Raw genomic sequence first — 24,250 nt, 5'->3', positions numbered from 1 at the left:
CTTCAAGAAGGGACTAAGCAGCAAAAAGCTTGCAAACATCGCAAGACCCAACTCAGTAGAGGAGAGATGACAGCAATGACAGTAGCACAAGAAGCCGCTTGAGACTCATTTATAGAATTTAAATGTCAAAACTGTAACTGGAAACTGTATCCGCATGTGCACGTCATCTTGGAGCGGAGAGAAGTATGAGCAGCAGAAAGGAAGAATCTCTCCTCAAGTAACCTCTGACTATACTGGTTGTGTAAATGCTATTTACACTGGGAGGCCCAGGCAGACTGTAATAACCCTCACAAAAGCAAGAGGAAAGAGAGCCACAGCCTTGGCCAAAACCCCTTTCATTAGCCACTGAGAAAGCACTGCACTCCCAAGTTGCGTGCAGGTTGTGGGTCCTTCTGGCTGACTTCAGCAATAGATCCCTGGGCTAGCTTTGCTCCCTGAAGGTCTTGTCTTATGCAGTGGGATACAACCAACTACATTGTTCAGGCAAACCCTCAGGCAAAGTCTTTGCTATAACATTCAATACAAGATGCATCAGTTCAGGGCGGAAGAAGAAAACTGCAGATGACATTATCAGGCATCCACTATAAACCAAAGAACTCCTCCCAAATGTGATGCCTATAATTGAATGCCCCATTTAGACAGAATGCAGAGCAGCAAAATGAGCTGCATGCTCAGTTTTAGCTGGCTGAGAGTACTTCTGCAATCACCTTGCTCTTGCTCATCAAGTCATTAAATTGCTTAATATCCAGTGGACATCAAGGAAAAGTTTCCATCAAGCAGGAGAGCAGAAAGCGTATTATTAGGCTGCACACAATCACAATTAATATAAACACCTCACAAGCACCTCGTCTACTGCTCATTGCCCTTGAAAGTTTGGGTTTGTTTCAGACCATGAAAAAATACTGAAAAAGTTACTGAAAACTTACACATATGTGTGCCCTAGCACTTCTAAAAGTGAGACATAGAACTGGAAGATTTTATTTCATGAAGCACACCAAAATGTAATGCTATCTGTATTCACATTCATCCTACCCTAAACTTGCAGCAACTAAAATCATTATTGACTTCTGAAATCTTAGCACAATTACTGTGCTACAACTGCTTCCATCATTATTTAAACACTTCATCCACCACTCAGATTAAGCACATGGCCATTCACGGGGACCTTTAAAGATACCAATCAGGAATAGTTTCACATGACCAGTCTGGAAGTAATGGAGAAGTTACGGTAAAAAAGAGCAAGGAGGAAAGAATTGCAGTGACACACCTGAAACAAATAGTGCCATGTATGTTGTTCTCTGATATCTTCAGTCTAACAAAGCAGACTGACATATTCTGTGAAACTGATGCAAGTTGCAGTGGTCTATTATGCAGCAGGTAACAGTAAAAGGTGTAGTTTATTCTGAAGTAAGAATCGTTCAAGTCCAATTAGAAATGTGATAGCACTGAGGATAATGATAGAAAGAAGCTGTTTTCTGTAAATGCTTTGTTTGATTAAGTCTGCAAAAGCATCTGATCACGCAGCAGCAGTTTTAAGATACAAAATTAAGTGATTCTTGTCTTCTCCAGAATAGTTCTGATGAAAATTCTTTCATCTAGATGAAATGAGCTCTAAATTAGTTAGAATAACACTAGGCATGCAAATCACTCTGTAGTCTTCACTTAATCCATAATATCTGTAAATTACTTCAGCTCTGTCCTTTACTATCATAATTTCAGAGAAAGTACCAAGTATTTAAAGGCAATTCTGGGATGCACTGGATCAGAATAATCTGCCTACAGAGAGTTAAAAATAGTTTACAGGGTTTTACATTTCTGCCAGCTGAAAATATTGAAAAATAGTGATCCGTGTGGGACATCTCGAGTTTGCAAATAGCTACCAAATCCAGTATGAGCTTTCCACGGACTATCCTGCATTTTTGGTCGAAAGTTACGGAACTAAGTTCCCAGGCCTTAACACAGATCTGCTGGGATGCTGCCCCAGAGCCAACACGAGAAGCAAAAATCCTAGGCACTGGCTCTGAAGCAGACCTCCCCACGCAAGGGGTTTGTGCTCCCCACCACTGCTGGCCACGCGGAGGGCAGTCCAGGTGGGTGCTCTCAGGCCAGCCTCTAAGGCATCCCAGCTCTCTGACCTCCATCTTTTTGAGACTGAATGAGGATAGGGTGGGTGAGAATGCCACGTATAAAGCATCGGTTTAGTACTGAAAAATTCCTTTACTGTAGTGCTGTAGCGCCAAGATCCACCACTGCTTTCGTAAAGGAATTTTCCTGCTTTGTAGCTTATAGGATGAAAGGAGATAAGCGAGCACTGCAAACAGGAACAAGATAATGCCAAGCATTCACAACTCCCATTAAGTTCAGCTGTATTAACACTGCCAAATTCTGTATAAACATTGTAACAAAGGGATAGTAGCTGTGCTAATCAGAGGTATTTTTCCTAGGTAGAAAGAAATGATTGAAATAACATACTACAGCAGGCTGTTATGGTCTTGTGGTCCTGACAAAGTTGTATTGAAACGAAAAGTCATAGTCCTTAAAAAAATTTCTTTCATTCCCTGGCATTTAATCTCAAATGTCAATAGTAACGCTATAGCGAAATGACTTTAATAGGCTATGTGGGCACTCAAGATCAACTGCCAAATGGAGAAGAAAGGCAGAATTGAAATGCCCTGCTATATTCCTTTTCTGCATGTATCAGGTAAAGTTACAGCTAAACAACGTCTTAAAAGTACTGCAAAAATAACTTCACTTCTCTCAGCAGGTTTTCAGAGACTTAAAGGAGATCCGCCAACAGAGATGATTTAATTGTTTTGGTACCTATTTTTCAGATTGGTTTCTTATGAGGACTGTAAAATGCAAAATCCATTCTACAGAAGATTGCACATTCCCTCTGAAGGGCAGTTTTTAAACGGCAGATGCCTAGGGGCGCTGTTATTTGATAGGTGCCTAATTTCTGGATGGCATTCGAGGCTACAGATGTCGGCTGTATAAAGACAACTCTCCGCAGTCTCTCTCTCCCTCCAGAACTTGAGATGCTGGAACATGTTGAAATTTAAGACCCTCTTCAGTGTCTCTAGAGGTGTACACAGAGAGAGGTAGATGCCTTAGAATACATAATCTTGTGCTGCAGTCTCTGGCTTTGTGATACAAAGCAAACTTTTTTGTCTTCCATTTTATTTTATCTACAGGGGTGGCTGACAAATGACCTACCTCTCAATTCAATATATCTACTTTTAGAAACTTGCAGTTTTGTTCTTGTCACTGCTGGTTTCATCATTCCTCAAATTAAAAGATGGTACATCTAAACTTTTAGTTACTTGACCAAGGCAACTGAGAAACCATCTTTCATGTATGATACTGTCTGATGGCTTTTCTTCCATATGTGCCAGATATAGCTATAATTTACAGGTTGTTTCCTGCCAGCCAGGATAATAATCTGGTATCACGTGAGGCAGAAAATCCTTCTGGTCGTCCAAATACAGCGTATGGGGCAGCTAAAGAATGTTTGTAGATTTTGTCTGTTGTCGTATCACTAAGATGTTGACAATCTCATCTACACTCCTTCCAGACAGCCTAAATTAGCAAGCCTACTCTTATTTAGCTTGTCAGATCACTCTTAAAAACAGTTCTTTGTTTTTGGAGGATTTTTCGTATGTTTTATAGCTCATGGCAAAGCAATCTTGTTACATGTGTTTTTCATACAAGCTGTCATTCTGAAGTATTTAAAAAATATCCTGCTCCCTCCTGCTCCATGGCAGAGCCTATTTGCAGTAGTTTATTGGAAAGGCAGTGTATCACCATATTAAAATTGCTTTTATTACCATAAATGTCAGTGCACTAATTTTAAGTCACCACCACTTTGGCTATCTTGGATTGCCGTGAGATTGAACGAACACAGTCCTTATAACACAAAGTGTTTATGACAAATAAAGAAGTTAAAGCTGAAAGATGACAGATATGATTGCCTTCCCCAACTGTTTTTGTCTCTAAACCTCTTTATATTGGAAGCTTTCTAGATTACAGTGACTAAATTCTGTGTATGTGCCACTCTCAGGAGGTGACTTTTTTCCTAGATATGTTTAATCTCTCCCAAACACTTGAGAGCCAGAAGGTGGATCATTCTGCCATTTTGTTACCTAGTGAAGGTGCAACTCATATCAGGTTTATTTTGAAGATGAGTGTCAACAGGAGGAAGACTCAGATATCAATCCAGTGAAAAAGTACGCACCCTTTAGTTGGAAAACTATTCTATCTCATTTCTATCTATATTTATAATTATAATTTCATTTAGATGCAAGAAGTTATTTTTTAAAGTTTCCTGGGAAATCCCAAACTCAAAGTGTGTTTCAAAAGCTAATAAATGACTTAATCACAATCATGGAAGTAAGTAATTTGTGACAGCAAGTACTTATTGCTTTTATTTTAGATAAACTATACAGAAAAATCACAGACAAACCCAAAGCAGCATTATTTTTAGCTGACCTGTGGGATTTAGTGACTTAGGTTGGAGGTACAGAAGAAAAAAAGGATCAGCTGCATATTGGCTCTTACCATCCTAACGGTGGACACTTTAACCAGTATTTGGAGTAAAAACATACCAAATTTCATCACTCTCAAAACATTTGGATGAAAGTTGTTAATAGGTTTGGCCTGATGACAGAGGTTTGACCCTACACGCAAGAAGTGTAGGAACCTGATGAATAAGTGATTGATACACTATCTTCAAAACTGCAGCTTGGGATTGCATTTTGCTACAATATTATACAACCCTTGGCAAGCAATGAGCAGTCTATCCCTCGTTACACCATCTGGAGAAAAAAACAACAGCAAAAAAACCCTGACACACACACTCTGTTTTGGCAAAGGCATGTGTGGGAGAATAGCCTACCTGAGCCAAGAGCTGTCTTTGGCTTCTAAAAAGAATCTGGCTGATTCAGAGGCTTGTGACAGCCCCTTACTATGTTTTCATTTTACGTCAAAATCAGAAAATCACATCAATCTTCTCAAACACTATACTATTCATGCCCTTTAAGCTGCTATATGCACGAACAAGTTTTCTGTTAAAATCCAATTAGGTTTCTAGTTTAAGTTCAGAGTGATCTCAGGAGAGTCAAAGGATACAAAGGATCATTAGGTAGTGTGAAAACAAATGAAAAAAATGAAAAAAGGGAGTTATTTTTTTAATTCTCAAGAAGTGCTTGAATTGATTTCCAAACATTCCAGTCATCACTGAAATTTAAACCTAAATATTTAATAGGCAAGCAAAGGCTTTTTGGTTTATTACTTGTTTGCAATCAATGCAAGAGGAAGAAAGGAGCTGTTTGCTTGGTCTTATTCTTGTACAAGGAAACCTTGGGGCTACTGCTACAGTCCCCAGAGGAAAAAGGGGAGCCCTCAGCTCTCTCATCATCCTTTAAGGCAGGAGTGGGGCCATGAAAAAAGGTTTGCCCTGTTTTGCCCCGTCCTCTCACTTCAGGCTGGTGATGTCCCTTAGCTGTTCTGATCCACGCTTTTGTGTGACCATGAGGCAAATCTGATTAGGGAACTGATCTGGCTAAAAATAATCATAAAGTATTAATGAACACATGGATATTTTTTGTGGCGGTGCTGGCTTACACACACAGTGGCTCTAATTTCCCAGGCGCAGATGCAAAGAAACATTTTCCATCTTGATCTCACATAGTATTTCTCAGCTCCTGAAGCCCCCATCTTCAAAGACAAGGCACAAAACAGACGAGGAGGGGCAAAGAGACCCCCTTTCTCCTCCTCCTCCTCGGGCAGGGACTGTTGATCTCCCTCAGCCGTTAAGGGGTTCCTGACTGCTGGGAGGGCTGTGGACAGGCGGCTTTGGCCTTGCCATGCACCCAGCAGCACCCTCCACTGCTCCCCCATCTTCTGCAGGAGGCACGCGTAGCAAGCAGTTGAGAGGGAGGGAAGACGATCAGGAATAAGGGTTAGGAAAAGTAAAAAAATAATTTGACATAAATCATCTCAAAAACTTGCTATTTGGAGTTTAATTGATCCAGCCAGCAGATAGGGGGAGGAATTGGAATGGAGCTCTTTTACCCAGTTTGTGCATATTTTTCACAGAATGAATTAATGCCTCGCTGAAAAGGTGATTTGCAGTTGGCATTTCAGGCAGCCTTACTGCCTGGCTCTGGAATTATTCCCATTGTTGTTCACACAAAAGGAAAATAAACTCAACCACTTGCCTTCCTTTTCCCTGAAATATATGTCTAAGATCACAGCTTAGAAAGGGAATTAAATGGCAGATGGCAGCATCTTTGCAAAGTATGTGCACTCTGAGCTATACAGACTGGCAAATTAATTTGTTCAAAGAAAAAGACAGAGAAAGAGAGAGCTTTTCTTTGCACAAGAAAGAATAATAAGATGTTGAAGTTCTCTTTAAAAGAACCGAGGCCACTCTTAGTTATGTTGTTACCATGTAGCCAAAAGAAACGATCAAGAAATTATTTACATCCCTTTCCTTTGGGGCATTACTCTTCATTGTATCAGTAGCAAGAAAGACTTTTAGAGAATAATTTGAAATTTTCTGCATTTAGATTGTCTTCCCCTCACCTTGAACCACACAGCATGGGGAGGCTTCACTCCACACGCCCCAGGCAGGATTGCCTGTCCTCCTTTGTGCACCGGCAGGGTTTAGCCAGACCCCCCGCCTCTCCAGCAGCTCTTGCCCTTGCTTTGCATGAGAGTGCCAGGAAATCAATTATTTTCTCCCAAGCTGCAGGACAAAGCATTACTGATGTTTGCACCACCTTCATGTTTTCTGGCTTTTTTTATATGAGGAGGGTGAGTCAGAGTACACATTCTTCCTGCCTAGATAGAAAGTGCCAGAGGAGACACTGGCTGTGTCATCTAACGGACTCCCACGTCAGGCATTCGGTCACACAGCAAAGCAGTGTTCCTCCCATGGCCTCTGTGATCCCACAACAGTTGGCCCGGCAGCTGCTTTACTGCATTTCATACCGTTTTTGCTTCGCACTGCCTTTGATATCAGAATAGCTGGGAAATAAACGGAACAACAGATTGCAGACTGCTTTGAAATCTCTTTTGTTCAAGAGATCTCTCAGATTAAAATAATGTTGAAAGGAGACCGTCAAAAGCAAGAGAAGGATTTAGGATGTTGAGGGAGACCTGCACAGAGTTTAAACATGCTCAGGAGAATCCCTGTTGTTTCCAGCCACGCTGAGCCAAACACCTTCCTCCAGAGAAGGTCTAAGTTCATGTTATTTATATAGCAATCTCTTCTCATTCTACACAAAGACTAAGCAGCCCCAGAGTTTGGAAAATGATCAAAAAAGGGGGTTGATCTCATGTTGCTTCTATAAGAGAAAGAGTCTCCCAGAAGAATGTCTCTCTGGGAAACCGCTCTAATTCTTACAACCCTGAAGTATGTATTAAGATTTGGACCCTTAACTTGCTTGGCATATTTTATTACCATATTACCTGCTTCCTTGGGGTATACAGCTGCTCAGTGAGCTTGTGTTTATAAAGCTCTTGAAGGTTCCCAGATGGAGAGCTAAGAGACGCAATCTATATTTTTACACTGTAGATTCACGTACCCTCTTTCTCCTTAAGGCTTGGCCTTGAATACATGGATAACTAAGGTATGATATGATTCCCCTTGGGCACAGTGACAGAACATATTTACTGTTTATTGCTTCACAAAGTTGATTTCTATCAGTATTGCATTATATTCCTACCCGAGCAGAAGCCAACACATCCCAAAGAAAAGTGGGTGGTAAAAAGAGAATTTTGTCTGTCGAGCTGCATCAGAATCAAGGCAGACAGCATCACTGACACCGAAGATGGCTAATGGCACAACGCACCAAAGCAGAGCAACAGAAAGCACTGAGCAACACTGTGTACAAGTTGGTGCATAATCTTCTCTGGAGCAGCACTGTAATCGCATGCTTTACCCATGCCACAGTAGAGTCTCAGTAAAAGTCAAGCTGGGAGGAGGAGAAAGACTGCTTTCATTGCTTTTCAACTCCGAATATACTTGAGGCCATCCTTTACATAACACTACTTTGCCTATGTTTGGAGAAATCCTTCAGTATAGACAATGAGTCTACATTTACACCTACATCAACCCACTAGGGACAACACAATTACAGGTGGAGAAGCCAGCTGGAGAGTTTCCAATTATTCTGAGAAGTTGCAATTGCAATGGTTACGCTTCCCTAGTCACAATAGGAAAAAGAGAAAGCAAAATGTGCTGGCAGCATAATGAGTCCACAGAAATGGGCCCTGTTATGTTTAGGGAAAGAACGTCAAACACACACGCACGTTAGGAAGAAGTTTGCTTAGCTATTTTCCTACTTACCAGTCACTGCAAATACCCCTAATTAGGAAGGCTCACAGACAAAATATGTGAGAAATCAGAGTTAGTATTCCTGACTACTCACACAGTTCTTCAGGATTTGAAATTTATGCTCCCTAGTGAAAACTTTAAAAGTACACATGAAGGACATCTCTAACGACATAAGTGATAAAAGTGAGTTGAAACAGGAATTCAGATTTACTCTTTACCAGAATGCAGTTCTTCCTGCAGCTTTATTAGATACCCAAGATTATCCGCCATATTCTGCCCACCTGGGAGATAAGAGTTATTAACTGAGAAATTCTCATGACTTGTTCATCAATAACCGTTTGGGGGAAAACTTCCTCAGTTTTTGCCTACAACAACTCTCATAGGGCTCAAGTTAAACTCTAATCTGAGCACAAATGGAAAAGCTGTTAACTGACTGCTTTCTCCAGAGACACCCAGGTTTCTTTCACTGAGACTGATAGACAATGTTCACAATTTTTGTAAAGGGAATAAAGTGGAAAAATAAAGAAACATTCTTTTGGGAAAGAGGGTGGACTATGTCAGCATAGCTGATAACCCAGAATGGATTTACAGTTTAGCTAAGGAGGCAGCGACCATTTATGATCCCAAACTGTATTTTTCAAACTTGTGTCCCAGCTGAGGACACAATTTGCTGCACTTTTGAAAGACTGTAGAAGAACGAGGACAAATTTACTCCTGTGGATTCACAAGGATATATATTTACCAATATACTGCAGCATGCACTCCTTTATTGGATTCATCCAGAAAACTCCAGTTACTCTGAGCCCATTTTTAAATCCTTGCCACAAGAGATACGGCCTCTCGTGTTGAGTGCATGTTCTATGAATGCGTAAGTGCAACGGTCCTTTCAACCACAAGCTTGAGAAAACTAAATGCTGACAAATTGTCTGGGGTCATGTCTGTGAAATGCTCCATACGTGCTATTTGAAAGGGCCTGACATTACCTTGCTCTCAAATGTTAATAGCTTTGCAAAAAATGCCCTGTTCTGCAGCTGAAATTTTTCTTGTTCAATCCCCAGTAAAAGTAGGTTTTCACTTAAGTTCGAGCAAAACCCCATCTACCATTTAGTTACGATAAAGTAAAAAGAAACACGTTTCCAGTCTTCATTGCAAAGGCAATCATAAATAGCTGACAGCCAGAAGCGCTGGTCCTCAGCTGGACTAAGCTGCCTTGAGGTCAGTGGGCCTGTGAGCACATACACCAGCTGATGCTTACACCAGCTCCTAAGCAGGAAAGCACCACTCCGTGTATTTAAGGCTAACGGCCAAGCCAATAAAATGTCTTTCCAGCTCCTTTCAGTGCAAAGGGGAGGCAAATCCCACTTTTCCAAGAGGACTACCCCTTCTCTGCAAAGTAACTTGTTTGGAAAGCCGGGCCGGCACTGCAGGCACTCGGTGCTGCAGCTGGAGAGGTGCTGGGGGAGCACCCCAGGAACACCTCCCCGCTGGAGGGCAGGGGCACAGCCAGCTGCAGGCAGCCACCGCCTGGCTGCCTTAGAGCTGCAGTTGTTTGTCTCTGCCAGATTTAAGGTCATGCTATCAGAAAACCATGCCCAGAAAGGTTCCTGCAAACCGGGGAACCTCAATCGTGACTAACCACTTGCCAAAAAAAAAAAAAGCATGTCTAGGAAATGTTTTCCGTATATTTGAGAATAAGTCATCTGGCTGAAGTATGGGCCATGTTTTCCAAGTTGAAGACAAAAGTAATTTGTTTGGTTGGGGGTTTTTTTATGTTACAGTTCTGCAAGAGGCAGGTGCAATTTTGAAAGCAACAGCTTGCATTAAACGTATCACAACTACTTCACAAAGGGAATTAGAAACTTGAAGCTTGACATATAAATAGCTCACGGTGACAAATGCTTCACAACACAGCTTCACATTAATTACTGTAATGCAAACGTGAAAAAAACTGAACTGCAACCTATTCCTGGATGGACAGAGCAAGGCTCTGGGACCTCTTCAACACAGGGATTATTTCCAGGGAAAAGAAAAAAAAAAAAGCCCATGTAGCCACAGCGTCACAACATCCAACAATTTCCTTGGACATCTAATGATATCTAATGTTTTTTCTTAATCACAAAATGTTGGAGCTATGCTATTATATGATCACCTAAACTGACTGTTTACAAAATTTTCTAGCCTCCTTGCTGTGGAAGAAAATGAGAAAATAATGTGAACTCTAGGCATTTTTCAGCCTTTAAAAAAATATCTCTCCATCATTCACAGGTAAAAGAAATATAACAATTACAATAAATATAGGCATCATACAGATACACCTGAGATATGGAGGAATCCCTCCAGTAACTGTCTATAAAAGGTGTGCTCCAAGGTTGTAAAAATGTATTTATACATAGCAATAATCAATGTTTCCGGCCTGAAGTGCCCCCAGTTTTGATGTGGTTATAAGCAAAGTTCCCCAAGCATCATGACTGACACCTTAATGGGCAGGTTCAAAATTATTTTAGAACTTTTCCCAGTAAATCCAAAAGTTTTAATTGTTTGTACTTTTCCTCCAATGCCCCTGATAGCATGTAAATTATGGGAAGTAGATTCATTATCCAGTTCAATGAGTTATCATCACCACAGAGACTGTAAGTGTGATTTCAGGTGTTCCAGTCTTCACATAATTGTTACTTATCCTTTTTGTGACAAAGATTAATTGAGAACGGCAGTGCTGCTAAGGTAGGCATCTATAGAATCAAGGCCACTGTCATCTATTCTTGGTGTCATAACCCAGACCACCGTTTCACAGGCATCGCTGTGAATACAAAGGAAATGAAATAGTGAAATTTAAGAAGGTTAAGGCAAGAACAGCAGTATATTTGATTTCAAACACTATTACTTGAAGGTAATTTAACCTTTTGGCTCTGGTAATAAATTATGTAAAATTGTTTTATGAGTAATAAAGATTTTGTTAAAGCAGTTCTAAAGGTTTTCCCCTTGAATTTTTTTTTTTTTTTTAAGAACTCAAAGCCTCTTTTTTTTGTCCTAAACTTTCATTCGATGCAAAATATTGTAACCAATTTGGTGGTGACATGAGCTAAGGAACCTTGCTGTGAGATTTCACAATAGAGTGCAGCACAATAGCTAAAGAAAATAATGGTTGTGGCTATGGTAACCCAAAGTGAAATATGTTATTTGCATCTGTTTATAACCATACTGAGATGCAATTTACACGTTGCTGCTATAACAAGACATGATTGATGTAATCACAAATGACCTATCACAACATGAAGTCACAAAGTGTTTTTTAAAATTGTTTCTGAAAAGCATTCATGGGAAAAAATGCACAGATCTGACACTTGACATCTCCTGGGCAACTTTAAAAGGAAAAAAAAAAAAGAAAAAGAAAAGAAAATGAAAAGAAAAATATTTCTGCTTAAAATTATTCCACTCTTTCATTTTGTTCTTCATTTCTTTTCTCTCCCCTTTAGTTAGTGCAAAGGCTATACACCTAAAATGCCTGCTACTAAAGTCAGCAGCAAAACTCCCATTAACAGCAGCATGCACTGGCTCCAGGTAAATCACTTGCAATCAGCAATATAGCAAGACAGAACTGCTGATTGGCATGTCACAAGTTCTAACATTATTTTGAGTTGAGTAAAATCTAGCTATTAACCATTCTAGATTAGTATCTGACCAAGCACAGCTGGTTTGCTAAAACTTTAGAAACCCATCCATTGCACAGACGGTCCTCAGGGTCTAGTCTGTGCTATCATCTCTTTCCACATGGAGTCAGCTGTGTGATACCACTGTTGGAGACTTTGGAGAAGACTAGGTTGTCACAAACATGCAATGACTATGACAAAGAGGCTCATTTTTAAAAAACAACCAAAACACTAAATGGGCTACTGAAAATGTAATGTTGAGACATGCCAGATGGGAGAAAAAAAAAAATTTCCATTTCCTACAAATAGCAGATTTTATTAAATTGTACTTTTTTTCTGGTTAGCAAACCAACTGTGCATGTTCTGCTTTTATGAAATACCCAAACCCAGACAGGCACAGTGTCTAGTTTGGACAAGCTTGAATCTTGATCTATCACCATGTTGTCTTCCACCACCATTGCAGGGCATTCTCCAAGGCCAGTTTTATTCAAAGGCAGATTTACCATGAAGAAAATAGAGCTACAGAAGCCCCATGCAGCCACATCTAGTGCAGACCAGGCTCCTAGTCACCACCGGAGAAAGCAGCTTCTCCCCAGTCATTCTGAAGCTGATGGCTATCAGCTGACTCCCTGAGGAGTGCTCTGTGTGTATGAAAAACACTGAACAGTGTGTGGCCAACCTAGCAGCTCTCAAGTCTCTGCTCAGAGAAAGCAGGGAACTATTTTCTGCATAGAAAATACATCCTGAGCTGCAAAACTTGGATGGGAGTTTATAGCTACAAAGCTCCTGATGTACAAACCAAGCCAGAGAGAAAAGCTGCTAAAACCAACACTGAGATCCCACCTCCATATGTTGCCAGCCAAGGAATGGTCCTTCATGCCAAGCTCACGTTTCCTAACCAGTAATTTATCCCACTCCCCTCAGTCATGGTAAATCTGACATTTGTTGATCAAAATATTCCTAAATATTTCTTTCAACTGTTTGATCTTCTGCAATTGAAAATTGCACTTCACAGCTTAGTCACGGTGGAAACTGTTTACTTTTTAACTTGCAAATTATTTTGTTGAGAAAAAATAGGTGCATAATTCATTCTTAGGCATGAGAAAAAAAGCAATGAAAACACAGTTTAATTGTTTTATGTAGGCTGTCTCGGCACTTCTTGAAAAAGAACAGAAAATCCTTTTTTATAGAGGTACATTCACTGAAAAAATATAAAGTCGAAAATACAGAAAAGTCACTCATATGCAGATCTGCTTTCATGTAGAGTTAACTATTAACTCTTACAAGACTACACAGTAGCTCTTTAAAGCTTAGGGAAGTTTCGCCAGGATGGGCACATTTACAAGAAATTCTAAAACTTGCATTTTCCCTATATAAGCCTTAAAAGCTTTTCATAAAATTCCCTAATGAACAGTCATTCTTACCTTTTGTTCACATGAAAAGCAGGTAGTAAATATTGAAAAATAATTTATAAATCCCAAATTTATTTCCAGAATTCAGTTCTTCAATTCAGTGATAAAATACAGCATAAACCATCTGCAAATCACCATTCATAAAAAGAGAACAGTTAGTATGAAAGAATCACTTGTGCAAATACTTGCTTTCACATTCTGTTACTGCCTAGGGTAAAGCCCATCATCAATATTTCTGTGAACAAGGAATGACTCTCTATGTACAGACAGCATATCTTAAAACATAGCCTGATTTTCAGAAAATATTTGTTCTTATTGCTTTTGAAGGAAGAGAAGGGAAGCCAGCCTCTGTTAACATATGACAGCTGGGACCCCCCGAAGTGGAAGAACTGATTTTTCTAAAAAACACAGACCTGAAATGAATGCTTGTACTTTCCTCCCCTCAACCCAAGACTGTGGCTCCTACATCTGTTACAGTCCCTTACCACTTATATTCTAGAGGGGAAGGTCTTCCTTTGAAGCACTGATTTGGTTTCAGGTCCATTACACCCAAGCACAGCAAAAGCATTTGGAATATTTAAGAAACCTTCAAATGAAGTTGCCAGAGAGGAGCTTGCAATCTCCTGTTAAATCACCTATGCCATCTGTCCAGAATTTCCTCAAGAAATTACTATGAAAACATACAGCCAAGAACATAACATCCTCTCCAAATTTCTTTGTAGATGTGTTCTTAATGTTCAGGATAATTATCTTCTCAACAAGATTTGGTAATAATCACAGACTTTTCCTTAGGTAATTTAAGGACTTCATAAACAATGAAGACATTTCAATGTCTTGGTCTATATGCAGATGAAAGCCACGATCATAGAAAACTCTTACAAAAAAATCTCTCTTCAGGGGAAATGAGAAGAGTTTGCTACATTTACTAAATAATTGAGCAGCTGCATTCCCTCTTTTTTTTTCAGGGAAAGGAAAAGGTACATTTTGGCAGAGATGCACAGTGTTAATTTGATTCGGTGGTGCTCTGCCTAACAGGCTCCTGGGTGTCAGGATGAGCAGCTGCGGCCTCCCTCAGCTTCTCACTCGGGGTCATCCCCAGGGCTCAGCATCCTGACTGCCTCCACTCAGCACCTACGTTATGCCTCAGCAGTAGGTAGCGACATGGTATGGATTGCAATTATGGCAACACGCCAGGCTTCAAAAGCTGTGGTTTCTATCATGTGCATCCACCATGATCTAGTTACATTAATGCAACTGCACTGACATAGGATGGGCTTTCTTGAAAGAAAAAGACCAACAACCTCTCAGCAGAGACAGCAGCGTTCCAAAATATTAGCAAAATATTGCAGTTGGCAAGTAACATTTGCTGAACTCATTTGACGTCTGCCTGAAAATTGCCCATGAACAGTTAGCAAGATTCTCAAATGTGCTCATTATCTGGAGGATTATTCTTGATGTGCAGTCAGCTTGTAAAGTGTGTGCTGCAAATACAGTCTCCTTCAGGTCAATTACTTAGAGAAGTTACACAGTACTGCTTTCCATGCTCCGACTGGGTGGTTTCTCTGGCTTGCACAGCATGAGCTGTGAATAGCACAATTAAATGCACAACTTCAAGTCACAATATGGAAACACAGTGCTAAATACTTGCTTTTTACCATCTTCTACCCTAGCAAAGCTTGAGCCTTTGAGTAAGCCAGCCAGGTTGGGATAAGGGACAGATTGAATTAAAACATGTTTAAAGTCAAGGATCCAAGTGCTTAACGTTGCTGCTGCCCTGCTAAAAAGCTTTCTTTTGCCCCACAGAACAAAGGAAAGGAGGTGACACTTCCCTTTGCCTGTGCCAATGTTCCCCAATGCGACATACCCTATCCCAACAGACAAAATCTAAAGTTGATAAAAGCTTTCCGCTCTCCTTGTGACAACCCATATCCTGCTGTTAGAAGGTCTTCAAATTTCAACATCAAATTCAAGAACATCATGGCAAAACTAAAAAAAAAAAAAAAAGTCATCCTTATAGTGATGATATAGTGAATCCAGCGTCAGGACTAGAAACAGAATAAAGTAATAATTTTGCCACACATTTTAATATTTAAGGCAGCTTTTGATATATGTATTATTGACTAAGTTAAAAATGTTCTGAAGAAGTTCTGGGCAAACTGCTAAAGGAACCATGATAATATGTGGGCATTGAAGTGCTTTCAGTTGCTCTTTAGATGAAAGTAGTGACCTTAGTTCACACGCTTCATTCCTCCCCTTTTCCAAATAAGTAACTAACACAAAAGTTTTAATGCACTATAATTTGAGCACATTCATTTTACACTCTGATTTCCTTCCTTGTAATTCACATCTTTGATATACAATTCCCAAATATTGCATGGCTGCAGAGTTTAGTTTCAGGTCACAACACATGACAAGGAAAAGGTTTGCTGTCACAGACTTTGATACTGTGAATAATTTTGCAAGATACCTTCAACACAGGAGTAATTCTAGGAAAGCCTGAGCTAGGCACTTGTTTAGGTCCTTGATGAATTAGCATCATCTTTTATAACAGAATTTGGCAACCTCTGAAATACCTGACTGCTAAATCATCACAAAATATGTATTTCGCTGCTTAGTTCATGTTTCCCTGCCTAATCAAGCTATGTATTATCTTGCTTGTGCAAGCTAAACATTATTGGAATTACTGTGCAGGAACAATATTACAAGAAAAAAATTTTTCTTGTAGGAGCATTTGCTCTATGGCCAAAAAAATACACGACATAGCTACTTATCTAACCCCTTCTGCGATCCTACAAAGAATGAGAGATCATTCCTGAAAGTGACAATATCATCAGCTAAAATAGCAGACCAAGACTACTCAGCAAATTTTGTTTTGTATTTGCACTATTTGCCAATTTTGTTTGTGCTATTTTATTTCAAATCTGTTCCCCATATATAGCAAAAAGCTCAGGTAAAACAGGAACATGAACTTAAATCTTCACACCTTCACCTCACAGCAGACTAGGAATAGCAGAGACCCCATCACAGGAAAGCAGGGAGCTCCCTTTTTGTTTTTCCCCTCAAACTTCCTCAAAACTAATTCAATCTAAAATTTCATTTGTCAAGAAAACTACAGCCAGTTCACTCTTAACCACTTCCCCTGCACTTTGCTAAAAAATTACCACAGGGATGGTGTAAGACACTCCAAACCAAAGAACACCATCTAAACTCTTATTTTTCTTTAAAAAAAGGCAAAACAAACAAACTAAAAAAACCAAACACACAACAGGAAAAACATAAACTTATTTCAAGAGACAGCAATCCAAGGGCCAATATAAGAAATATTCATCCTGGACAGTTATCTGTAGATTTCATAACTGAGAAAAAAAATCCCTACCATAGCTTAGAATCTTTCTTCAAAATGGTGTAAGGCTTTTGTTGCTTCTAATCCTTTCAGAGCACACAAGATTGGACATCACAGCTGTGACATTGCTGGACTGAAAAGCTATTTCATGTAATTTTGCAGTTTGTAAGAAGCACTGGTTACAATTTTCCTTTCCCTCAGATATCTGCACAGTATTCATGGGAACTAATGCACCTGCCTTTATTAAACAAAAGATGTAGAAGAATATACATGTTTAGAGAATGCAATACATAGTTTCCTAAAAATAACTCATCATATGCAGCATATTAGATGTATTTGTGAGACCTTAATGCTGGAGTCCATTAAATACACTGACGTACATAGCTCTTACTCTACATCTCCAATCCATGACTGCTGTATTTCTTTATTAACACAGTCTTCTAGACTTTACGCTCTTATGTTTTCATTACGCTATGGTGTTTCACACCTGGTGTTTTTCCCCACTGGGATTTCCAGTGGGGGCGGTTATTAGAGATTCACAACAAAGCCAGAAAGAAAACCAACCTAACAGATCAGGGATGTGTTTTGCCTTTCTCAGAACTGCGTCCCAGTGACCCCAGTGGGTTGTTACAGCAGGCCAGATCCCCTCTTCAGACATTACAGTAACATTTGTCTATAGATTTATCACAAATGTATTTATTTACAAGGATGTATGTGTGTGTGCCAAGATCATTGTGTTCTGCAGCCCTATGGTGCAATTAAAGGCCTCGCTTAAATATAATGCTCCCAAGCATTTACTGCTACTGTTTGGTGGGAAAAGATCACAAACCCCAAGCCTTGTGATAAGTAGTGAAGGAGATCAGAGTCAACCTCTACCTCATTAACTTGCCCCAGCTATAGGGCAAAATCGATTGAAACTGATGATGCTCTGAAACAGGTCACAAATTCACATTCTCCTGTTTTGTGGAAGGGGAGAGGGGTATGTGGGTTCTGGTCATTAAATAACTAAAAGTGCACGTAATGAAGACAAGCAGGACAGCACTACCTATAAGAACGTGCAAGGAGATTATGATCTGTACATATTTAGCAAACGTTCAGATTGTTTCTCTGCTGTTTTTACAGCTCAGTGTGAAGTAGTGACACAGGATAACAGTCCTTTAACTCCGATAGCCTGCCTAGAGGGGGACTCTGTCTGCACAAACCCTAAGCAACAGATCATCTGGCAGGAGACCCTGCCACGGGGCCACCTCCAGGGCCACACTCTCATCTGCTTTCGGAGAAAGTAAAAGGAGACCATACATACCCAACGCAGGGGAGGCATGGGCTCCTTAAAAAGCATTTTGATGTAATCCAAGCAACGCATTAAGCAGTGTGGAAACAGAAAGGACATTTCTAAGACAGGGCTTCTGTCTTGTTATCTGAATCCATATATGGTTTTTTCTACCCAAAGTAAATATTAACTATTTCGAGGACTCTTGTGTAAAGCTCATTTGTTGCATGCTTCTACTATCCTTTAGCTCTGAAGCAATGCAATGACAAAACCCAGGAACGCGGAGCCTGCAGGCACTCTCCAGCTACTGGTGTGCCTTGGAGGAGTCAGCATGGATCTGGCAGGCTTAATGCAGCTTGTCTCATTTCCATGAAATGATGATAAACAGAACGCATTCCCAGGAAAGGTGCTAAAAGCAAAGGAAGCTTCAGGACTGGCGCATTCCCCGGATCGAGGGAAGCCTCAAAGCTCCCCGGTGCCAGAGGCAGGACTGGCACAACAGCAGGGAAGGGCTGCCGGTGCAGGAACCGCAGCCGGGTAGGCAAGCGCTCTGCATGCCGGCCAGCAAAGTGACACCGTTAATAGGCTGCCATCGTGATTTATCTTACATAGTATACAAATGATGTTTGCTCATGAAAAGTAAATACTGGTTGGGGGAAGAAGAGAAGGAAGCCAACAAAAATAACTGAACTGTGTTAATTTATTTCTAGACTTTTATGGAGTCTACTCAGGCGCTGATCTTTACATGGGTAAGACAGCATACGTATCTCTCTCTCCTGTACCTTTACCAATCAGTGCCATTCTGTCTGATTTCCACCAAAGAATGCTCTTGGTAGCAGGACAGATATTAACAACATTTAGATCAAATGAGATTTGTAGGTATTCATGTACATAGCTGCCACCAATGCTATTCATCCTAAGATAAATTATTTTTCATTCTTTAAATAATTTTCAAATGCTCCATAGCATATTTTGAAAGATTGACCAGAAAAAAAAATGCTAGGAAGCAAGAAAATGCTAGAAATGAGAAAATTATTTTCATATACCTTTAAAATTACCTAAGTAGCCAACATGCTATGCATGCTTAACTTTTTTTATATATTATCATCTATGAGAAATTATCAATCATAAAAGCATTACTTCAGTTATACTGCGATATTCTAGTACACTATCTTGCATTGTGGTATCTCATAAGAAAAAAAAGGATATCCGAGAAATGCATTAAGACACTTAGCTTATTAAAGGCCAGTCATATTTAAGCTTGTTTTTATTGCCCTAGGCTTTTATGATCAAGCAATGGAAAATTTTTCTTCATATTTTTCAGAAATAACAGAAAATTCCAAGAAATGGAAGCCACTGCTAGTAAAAGAAGAAAAGCTGAGTATCATCAGGGTTAATAGCTCCTATGTGAGATCCATGAATGATTACAGAGTTACTTTTATATATCGAACTTTCACGTTTCATTAATAATATGCTGCCTCTTTGGGACATAGGTGCGCTCATGGTACAAAGGCTATTTATTCATCACATGGAATAGAAGAGCTAGAGGAACAATGGCTTCAAAGGTCTCATGCTTATACATTTTGACAGTAGTTTGTTGGGCAAGCGCTCTTTGGTACTTAAGTATAACTCGTCCTACTTCTTCCTACACCGGCCACAGACAGCTCAGTAGCATATCCATAGCCAGAAAAAATGTTTCCTTTGGCAACATAAGAACTCGACCTATAAATCCACATTCCTTTGACTTTCTTATCAATGAACCCAACAAATGTGAGAAAAGCGTCCCTTTTTTGGTCATTCTTATCAGCACAACTCACAAAGAGTTTGATGCAAGGCAAGCCATTCGAGAAACGTGGGGCGACGAAAACAACTTTAAAGGAATTAAAATCACCACGCTATTTCTTCTTGGCAAAAATGCAGATCCTGTGTTAAATCAAATGGTAGAGCAAGAAAGCCAAATTTTTCATGACATTATTGTAGAAGATTTTATTGACTCTTATCATAACCTCACTCTGAAAACATTGATGGGGATGAGGTGGGTAGCAACATTTTGTTCAAAAGCAAAGTATGTTATGAAGACAGACAGTGATATTTTTGTAAATATGGATAATCTTATTTATAAGCTGCTCAAACCTAACACCAAGCCAAGGAGAAGGTACTTCACTGGTTACGTTATAAACGGAGGACCAATAAGAGATGTTCGCAGTAAGTGGTACATGCCAAGAGATTTGTATCCCGACAGCAATTACCCACCCTTCTGTTCAGGCACCGGCTACATTTTTTCAGCTGACGTAGCGGAACTGATTTACAAAACCTCCCTTCATACCAGACTTCTTCATCTTGAAGACGTGTATGTTGGACTCTGTCTTCGGAAGCTGGGCATTCACCCCTTCCAAAACAGTGGCTTCAATCACTGGAAAATGGCCTACAGCTTGTGCAGGTACCGCAGGGTCATCACAGTGCACCAGATAACACCAGAAGAAATGCACAGAATTTGGAATGACATGTCCAGCAAGAAACATCTTAGATGTTAAGATTTTTACAGATGTAAATACCTTTTTTAGTAATTTTGGTTTAGTCTGGTTATTTTTTTGACAAAGCGATCTGCTGATTTACAGGTTAAACTGTGAGATATTAACTGTGAAAGGATTTTTAATGACTGATTTTTCATTCTCATTTTGACTACTGGTTTACAGACTTCAGGCTCTTTTCATAAGGACATTACACCAACCGAAAGGATCTAGAGTCAAATCTCAGATTTTGTATATTATCCTCTATCACACATATCAGCTCCTGCATCTGTATGTAAAAGGACAGTAATAAACTATTTTGAGCTGCTTAACAGTTCATTCCCCAGCCTCTGAGATAAGACTCGGGCCCTAAGAATGAAGAATTACAAACATACTTTTATTCCTTTTTTGACACCCTACAACCATCTCTATTTAGAGCTTTGTTAATAAATGGAGCAATATACATTTGCACTGACCTTACACCTATCTTGACATGTATATTTTATAGTACAATGTGTGCTATTCCCAAACAGCTTACTGATGGTATATCGGAATTTAGACAGGTAAGAACATCAAAGTCTCACAGGCCTTAGGAAACAAACCAACACGCTGAAGTATAGTTTTATTTACCAAACGGTATTCCTTTAAATTATTTCAGAAGATACCCCATTTCTTTCCACTGCCTAAAGTAGCCCCTAAAAGATGTAACACAATTTTATAATTAAGTAGAATGTGTAGGTGAAATAAGACAGGGAAGATGTATGAAAAACTGTCTTAAAAATACATGAGAAAAGTATTAATATCTTTTAATTTCAAAGCAAGTACAATGTTTCTCATTAGTATCAGTGGATCTCTCCATTAAGCATCTTGCATAGCAATATATAATTACATTGAATAATAAAAGTGTCAATAAGCAGTATATTTCTTCAACATCAATCAGTGCACTATTTACCTACAAAAAAAGTAACACAGAAGCAGCTTTTTAAGGGTAAGCTCTAGTTTTTGCTACAGTACATATACGAATGAGAGTCTAGCAGATTTTTAATGGTGTAGAAAAGTAGAATTTTGTCCAATAAAAGAATGCAATCAATTTTCTGTTGATTGGGCAACAGAGTACATAACAGTTACGTACAACTTTCACAGCAAAATAGAGGGCTTTTAAGAATCACCTATTACAGAAAAACAAATTCTAGCCTTTGTTACAGATCTGCAGCTCCCAGGTTACTCATCACAGAGCCAACACTCACTAAGGTCCCACTCAAGAGATCCCCAGAGCACGTGACAGAAATCAAATACACAAGATTTTATTCAAGTTTCATAATGTGCTTATGTGTTTTGAATATGAATGTTAATGAAATATCAAGAGAATTATTTCCTGGAAAATTCTTTGATAAATTCAAGCCATGTCTATTCAGCACCATCTTCTAAAAAAGCGCTAAAATATGACGTTGCTCAGCAAATAACTTGGAACGAAGAATTCACAGTCAAGTTACAAAGACACAAATCTCACCAAATATATTATTGGTCGTAGATTACTCACACCATCCACAGCACACACAAAAGTCTCATTCATTTCAGTCAGCGTTACGTATAACATATGAAAAACTGTTTAGTCTGTACATTATTCAGGTTGTCTAAAGTTATCAGAAATTTACTGAATAAGAATTTAAAGGAAAACTCTGACCTGATTTTGCCATAGGTGTACAGAGCACTTTACAGATGCTAACAGAGGAATGAAGATGCTACCCCAAAAGGTTTGTAGTTTCATGACAAATTTTTAGTCTTATTCACAGATGTAGCGCTACTGTTTCGAAAGGAGCTACTTGTAAGGTAAAGCGTACCTGGCCTTCAAGCCACAAGCAGTAGCTGTCGGAAACAAATCTACTTCAGATCTAAAGGTGAAGCTACACAACAGATAGCCCAGGAGCTACTGCTAATCAACAGGAGCTTGTGCACCCTTCATAAATGAAAAACAGTAATTTTATATAAAAATACAGAATCTCTTGCAGCATAATTAAGATTTATCCTTCCCTAGTTGATCTAGTCCTTATTAAATTACTTTTGCTTCCTACCAAACTCAGAACTCTAGCTAAACAAGGTCCAACTAATTGCATAGATGAATATATAACACGAACACACCGACTGGGATAAGTTCAGCTTTCCTTACCCAAGCCCCAGAATATGCTTGTTTAGGAAGGGAAACAAGGGTGAAGTTCATCCCCAGCCCTCAGGTAAATCAGGCAGCATGGATGCCATCCTACTGGGAACACACTTTGCAGTAATTTCAACCCACAGGCTGCAATCACCTCTACTATCCCTCTACACTGTGCAGTAATTTGGGGTTTCTGAATCCACAGCCTAATGGATTTGGTGGCCTTACTTCTCCTGCTGATGCTTCTGGGGCCTTTGGTTAGTAACCAAGAGGACAGCAGGGCTCCCAATCCAGATACCTCAGGGCTTAAGTAGCATGGCAGCCTTGAATTTCTCCTAGTACAAGTAGACTGCATTAATGATTGGAAGGTACACCTTGAAAATAGTATCTGAAAAAAATATATTTCCTGCCATTTATAAAGAGATAGATCTTCAACAGAAATGTAAATGTTCATCTTGAAACTGATGTACATATTTCTAAGGCATTTTCTTCTGTATTCAGCTGTATATATGTGTAGTCTGCTTGCTATGTAGTATTCTGTTATGCATGGAGCTGAGTTAGGCATTATATTTGTTCAGTGTTTCAAGAGCCTTAAGCATGTGTGCCCTAACTTTTGAATGTACAAGATCTTTTTTTCTTTTACTGTCAAGCAAATTTAAAAGAACACAACAAAAGCCTAGTTTTCTACTTCTATTAATTTTCTGATACTGGACTTCACTAGCTTGTTACACCTAGGTAACAGATTTATTATTTTCTCTTTGCTCAGTAATTGCCGTATTGCACCCTGGAGATAGAAAGGGAGCAATATGTCTACTCATAGGGACAGCTTACTGCCCTTTCCACTCAGTAGTGTTTGTGCCACATGGGGTACTGTTAACAAAAAAGTGTTTGCATTAAGCTTCCTTTAATCAAAAGAAATATTTCTGGTACTTACAGGTCATTTTGTTTCACTGGGCATGGGACAAATGACAACTTGGTTAAGACGTGCTGGCTTCTAGTCGCTTCAAAAGTGTGACTATAGTCACATTCTGATTCCAATATGTACATGAACACAGCACATTGAGGGAAGAAGCTAGGGGGGAAATGCCTCTCTTTAGGAGGAGTTTTTCACGAAAGTATTTTTTTTTGCTGAAACTGTAAGAGTATTTAAATGGAAGTCTCAAGGTTCATCTTCCATCTTTCCTAATAATAACGTTAAGTATCAGTTTTGACTCTTTATTGGAATTTTTTTTTTTCTTTATAATGTAGATGGCAATGGCAATTTGTAAATGAAGAGTGTAATTAACTAGAAAAACTTGTCAACAGTAACCGAACTTTAGGTGTATCATTATATATGACTGGCTGTACTTATGTATTTATTTGTCTAAATTGTATATATTGTTTTATCTATAGTGTCTGTAGGAGTGCATTCTTTTAGATTAAAGTATTATTTACAGTTTTGTGGGATTGCCAGCAAAGCTGCTAATCAAGATACTATTTTTTTGTATCAATGTCAAATAATAAAAAAAAATCAAGAACAAAATCATATGAAAAATTGAAGGTGTCCTGTAAGTTCTCTTCTTCACTTCTTTCTAGAAA

General features: G+C 39.2%; 1 protein-coding gene across 3 annotated transcripts in view; it reads left to right on the top strand.

Moving 5' to 3' along the window:
- The window catches only part of B3GALT1 (beta-1,3-galactosyltransferase 1), a 218,858-nt gene extending 195,627 nt beyond the window's left edge, over positions 1-23,231 (top strand). For all 3 annotated transcript variants that reach the window (XM_075028534.1, XM_075028533.1, XM_075028535.1), the window contains 2 exons: positions 18,721-18,759; positions 19,335-23,231. In XM_075028534.1, coding sequence (XP_074884635.1) covers positions 19,564-20,544 — 981 coding nt within the window. In that variant the 5' untranslated portion in view covers positions 18,721-18,759; positions 19,335-19,563 and the 3' untranslated portion in view covers positions 20,545-23,231. The remainder of the gene's footprint in view (positions 1-18,720; positions 18,760-19,334) is intronic.
- The last annotated feature ends 1,019 nt before the right edge of the window (positions 23,232-24,250 follow it).

The sequence above is a fragment of the Buteo buteo genome, chromosome 5, assembly GCF_964188355.1.
Source record: "Buteo buteo chromosome 5, bButBut1.hap1.1, whole genome shotgun sequence".
Lineage (NCBI taxonomy): Eukaryota > Metazoa > Chordata > Aves > Accipitriformes > Accipitridae > Buteo > Buteo buteo.
The sequence above is the reverse complement of the archived record's forward strand: the minus strand, read 5'-3'. Positions and strand labels throughout refer to the sequence as shown.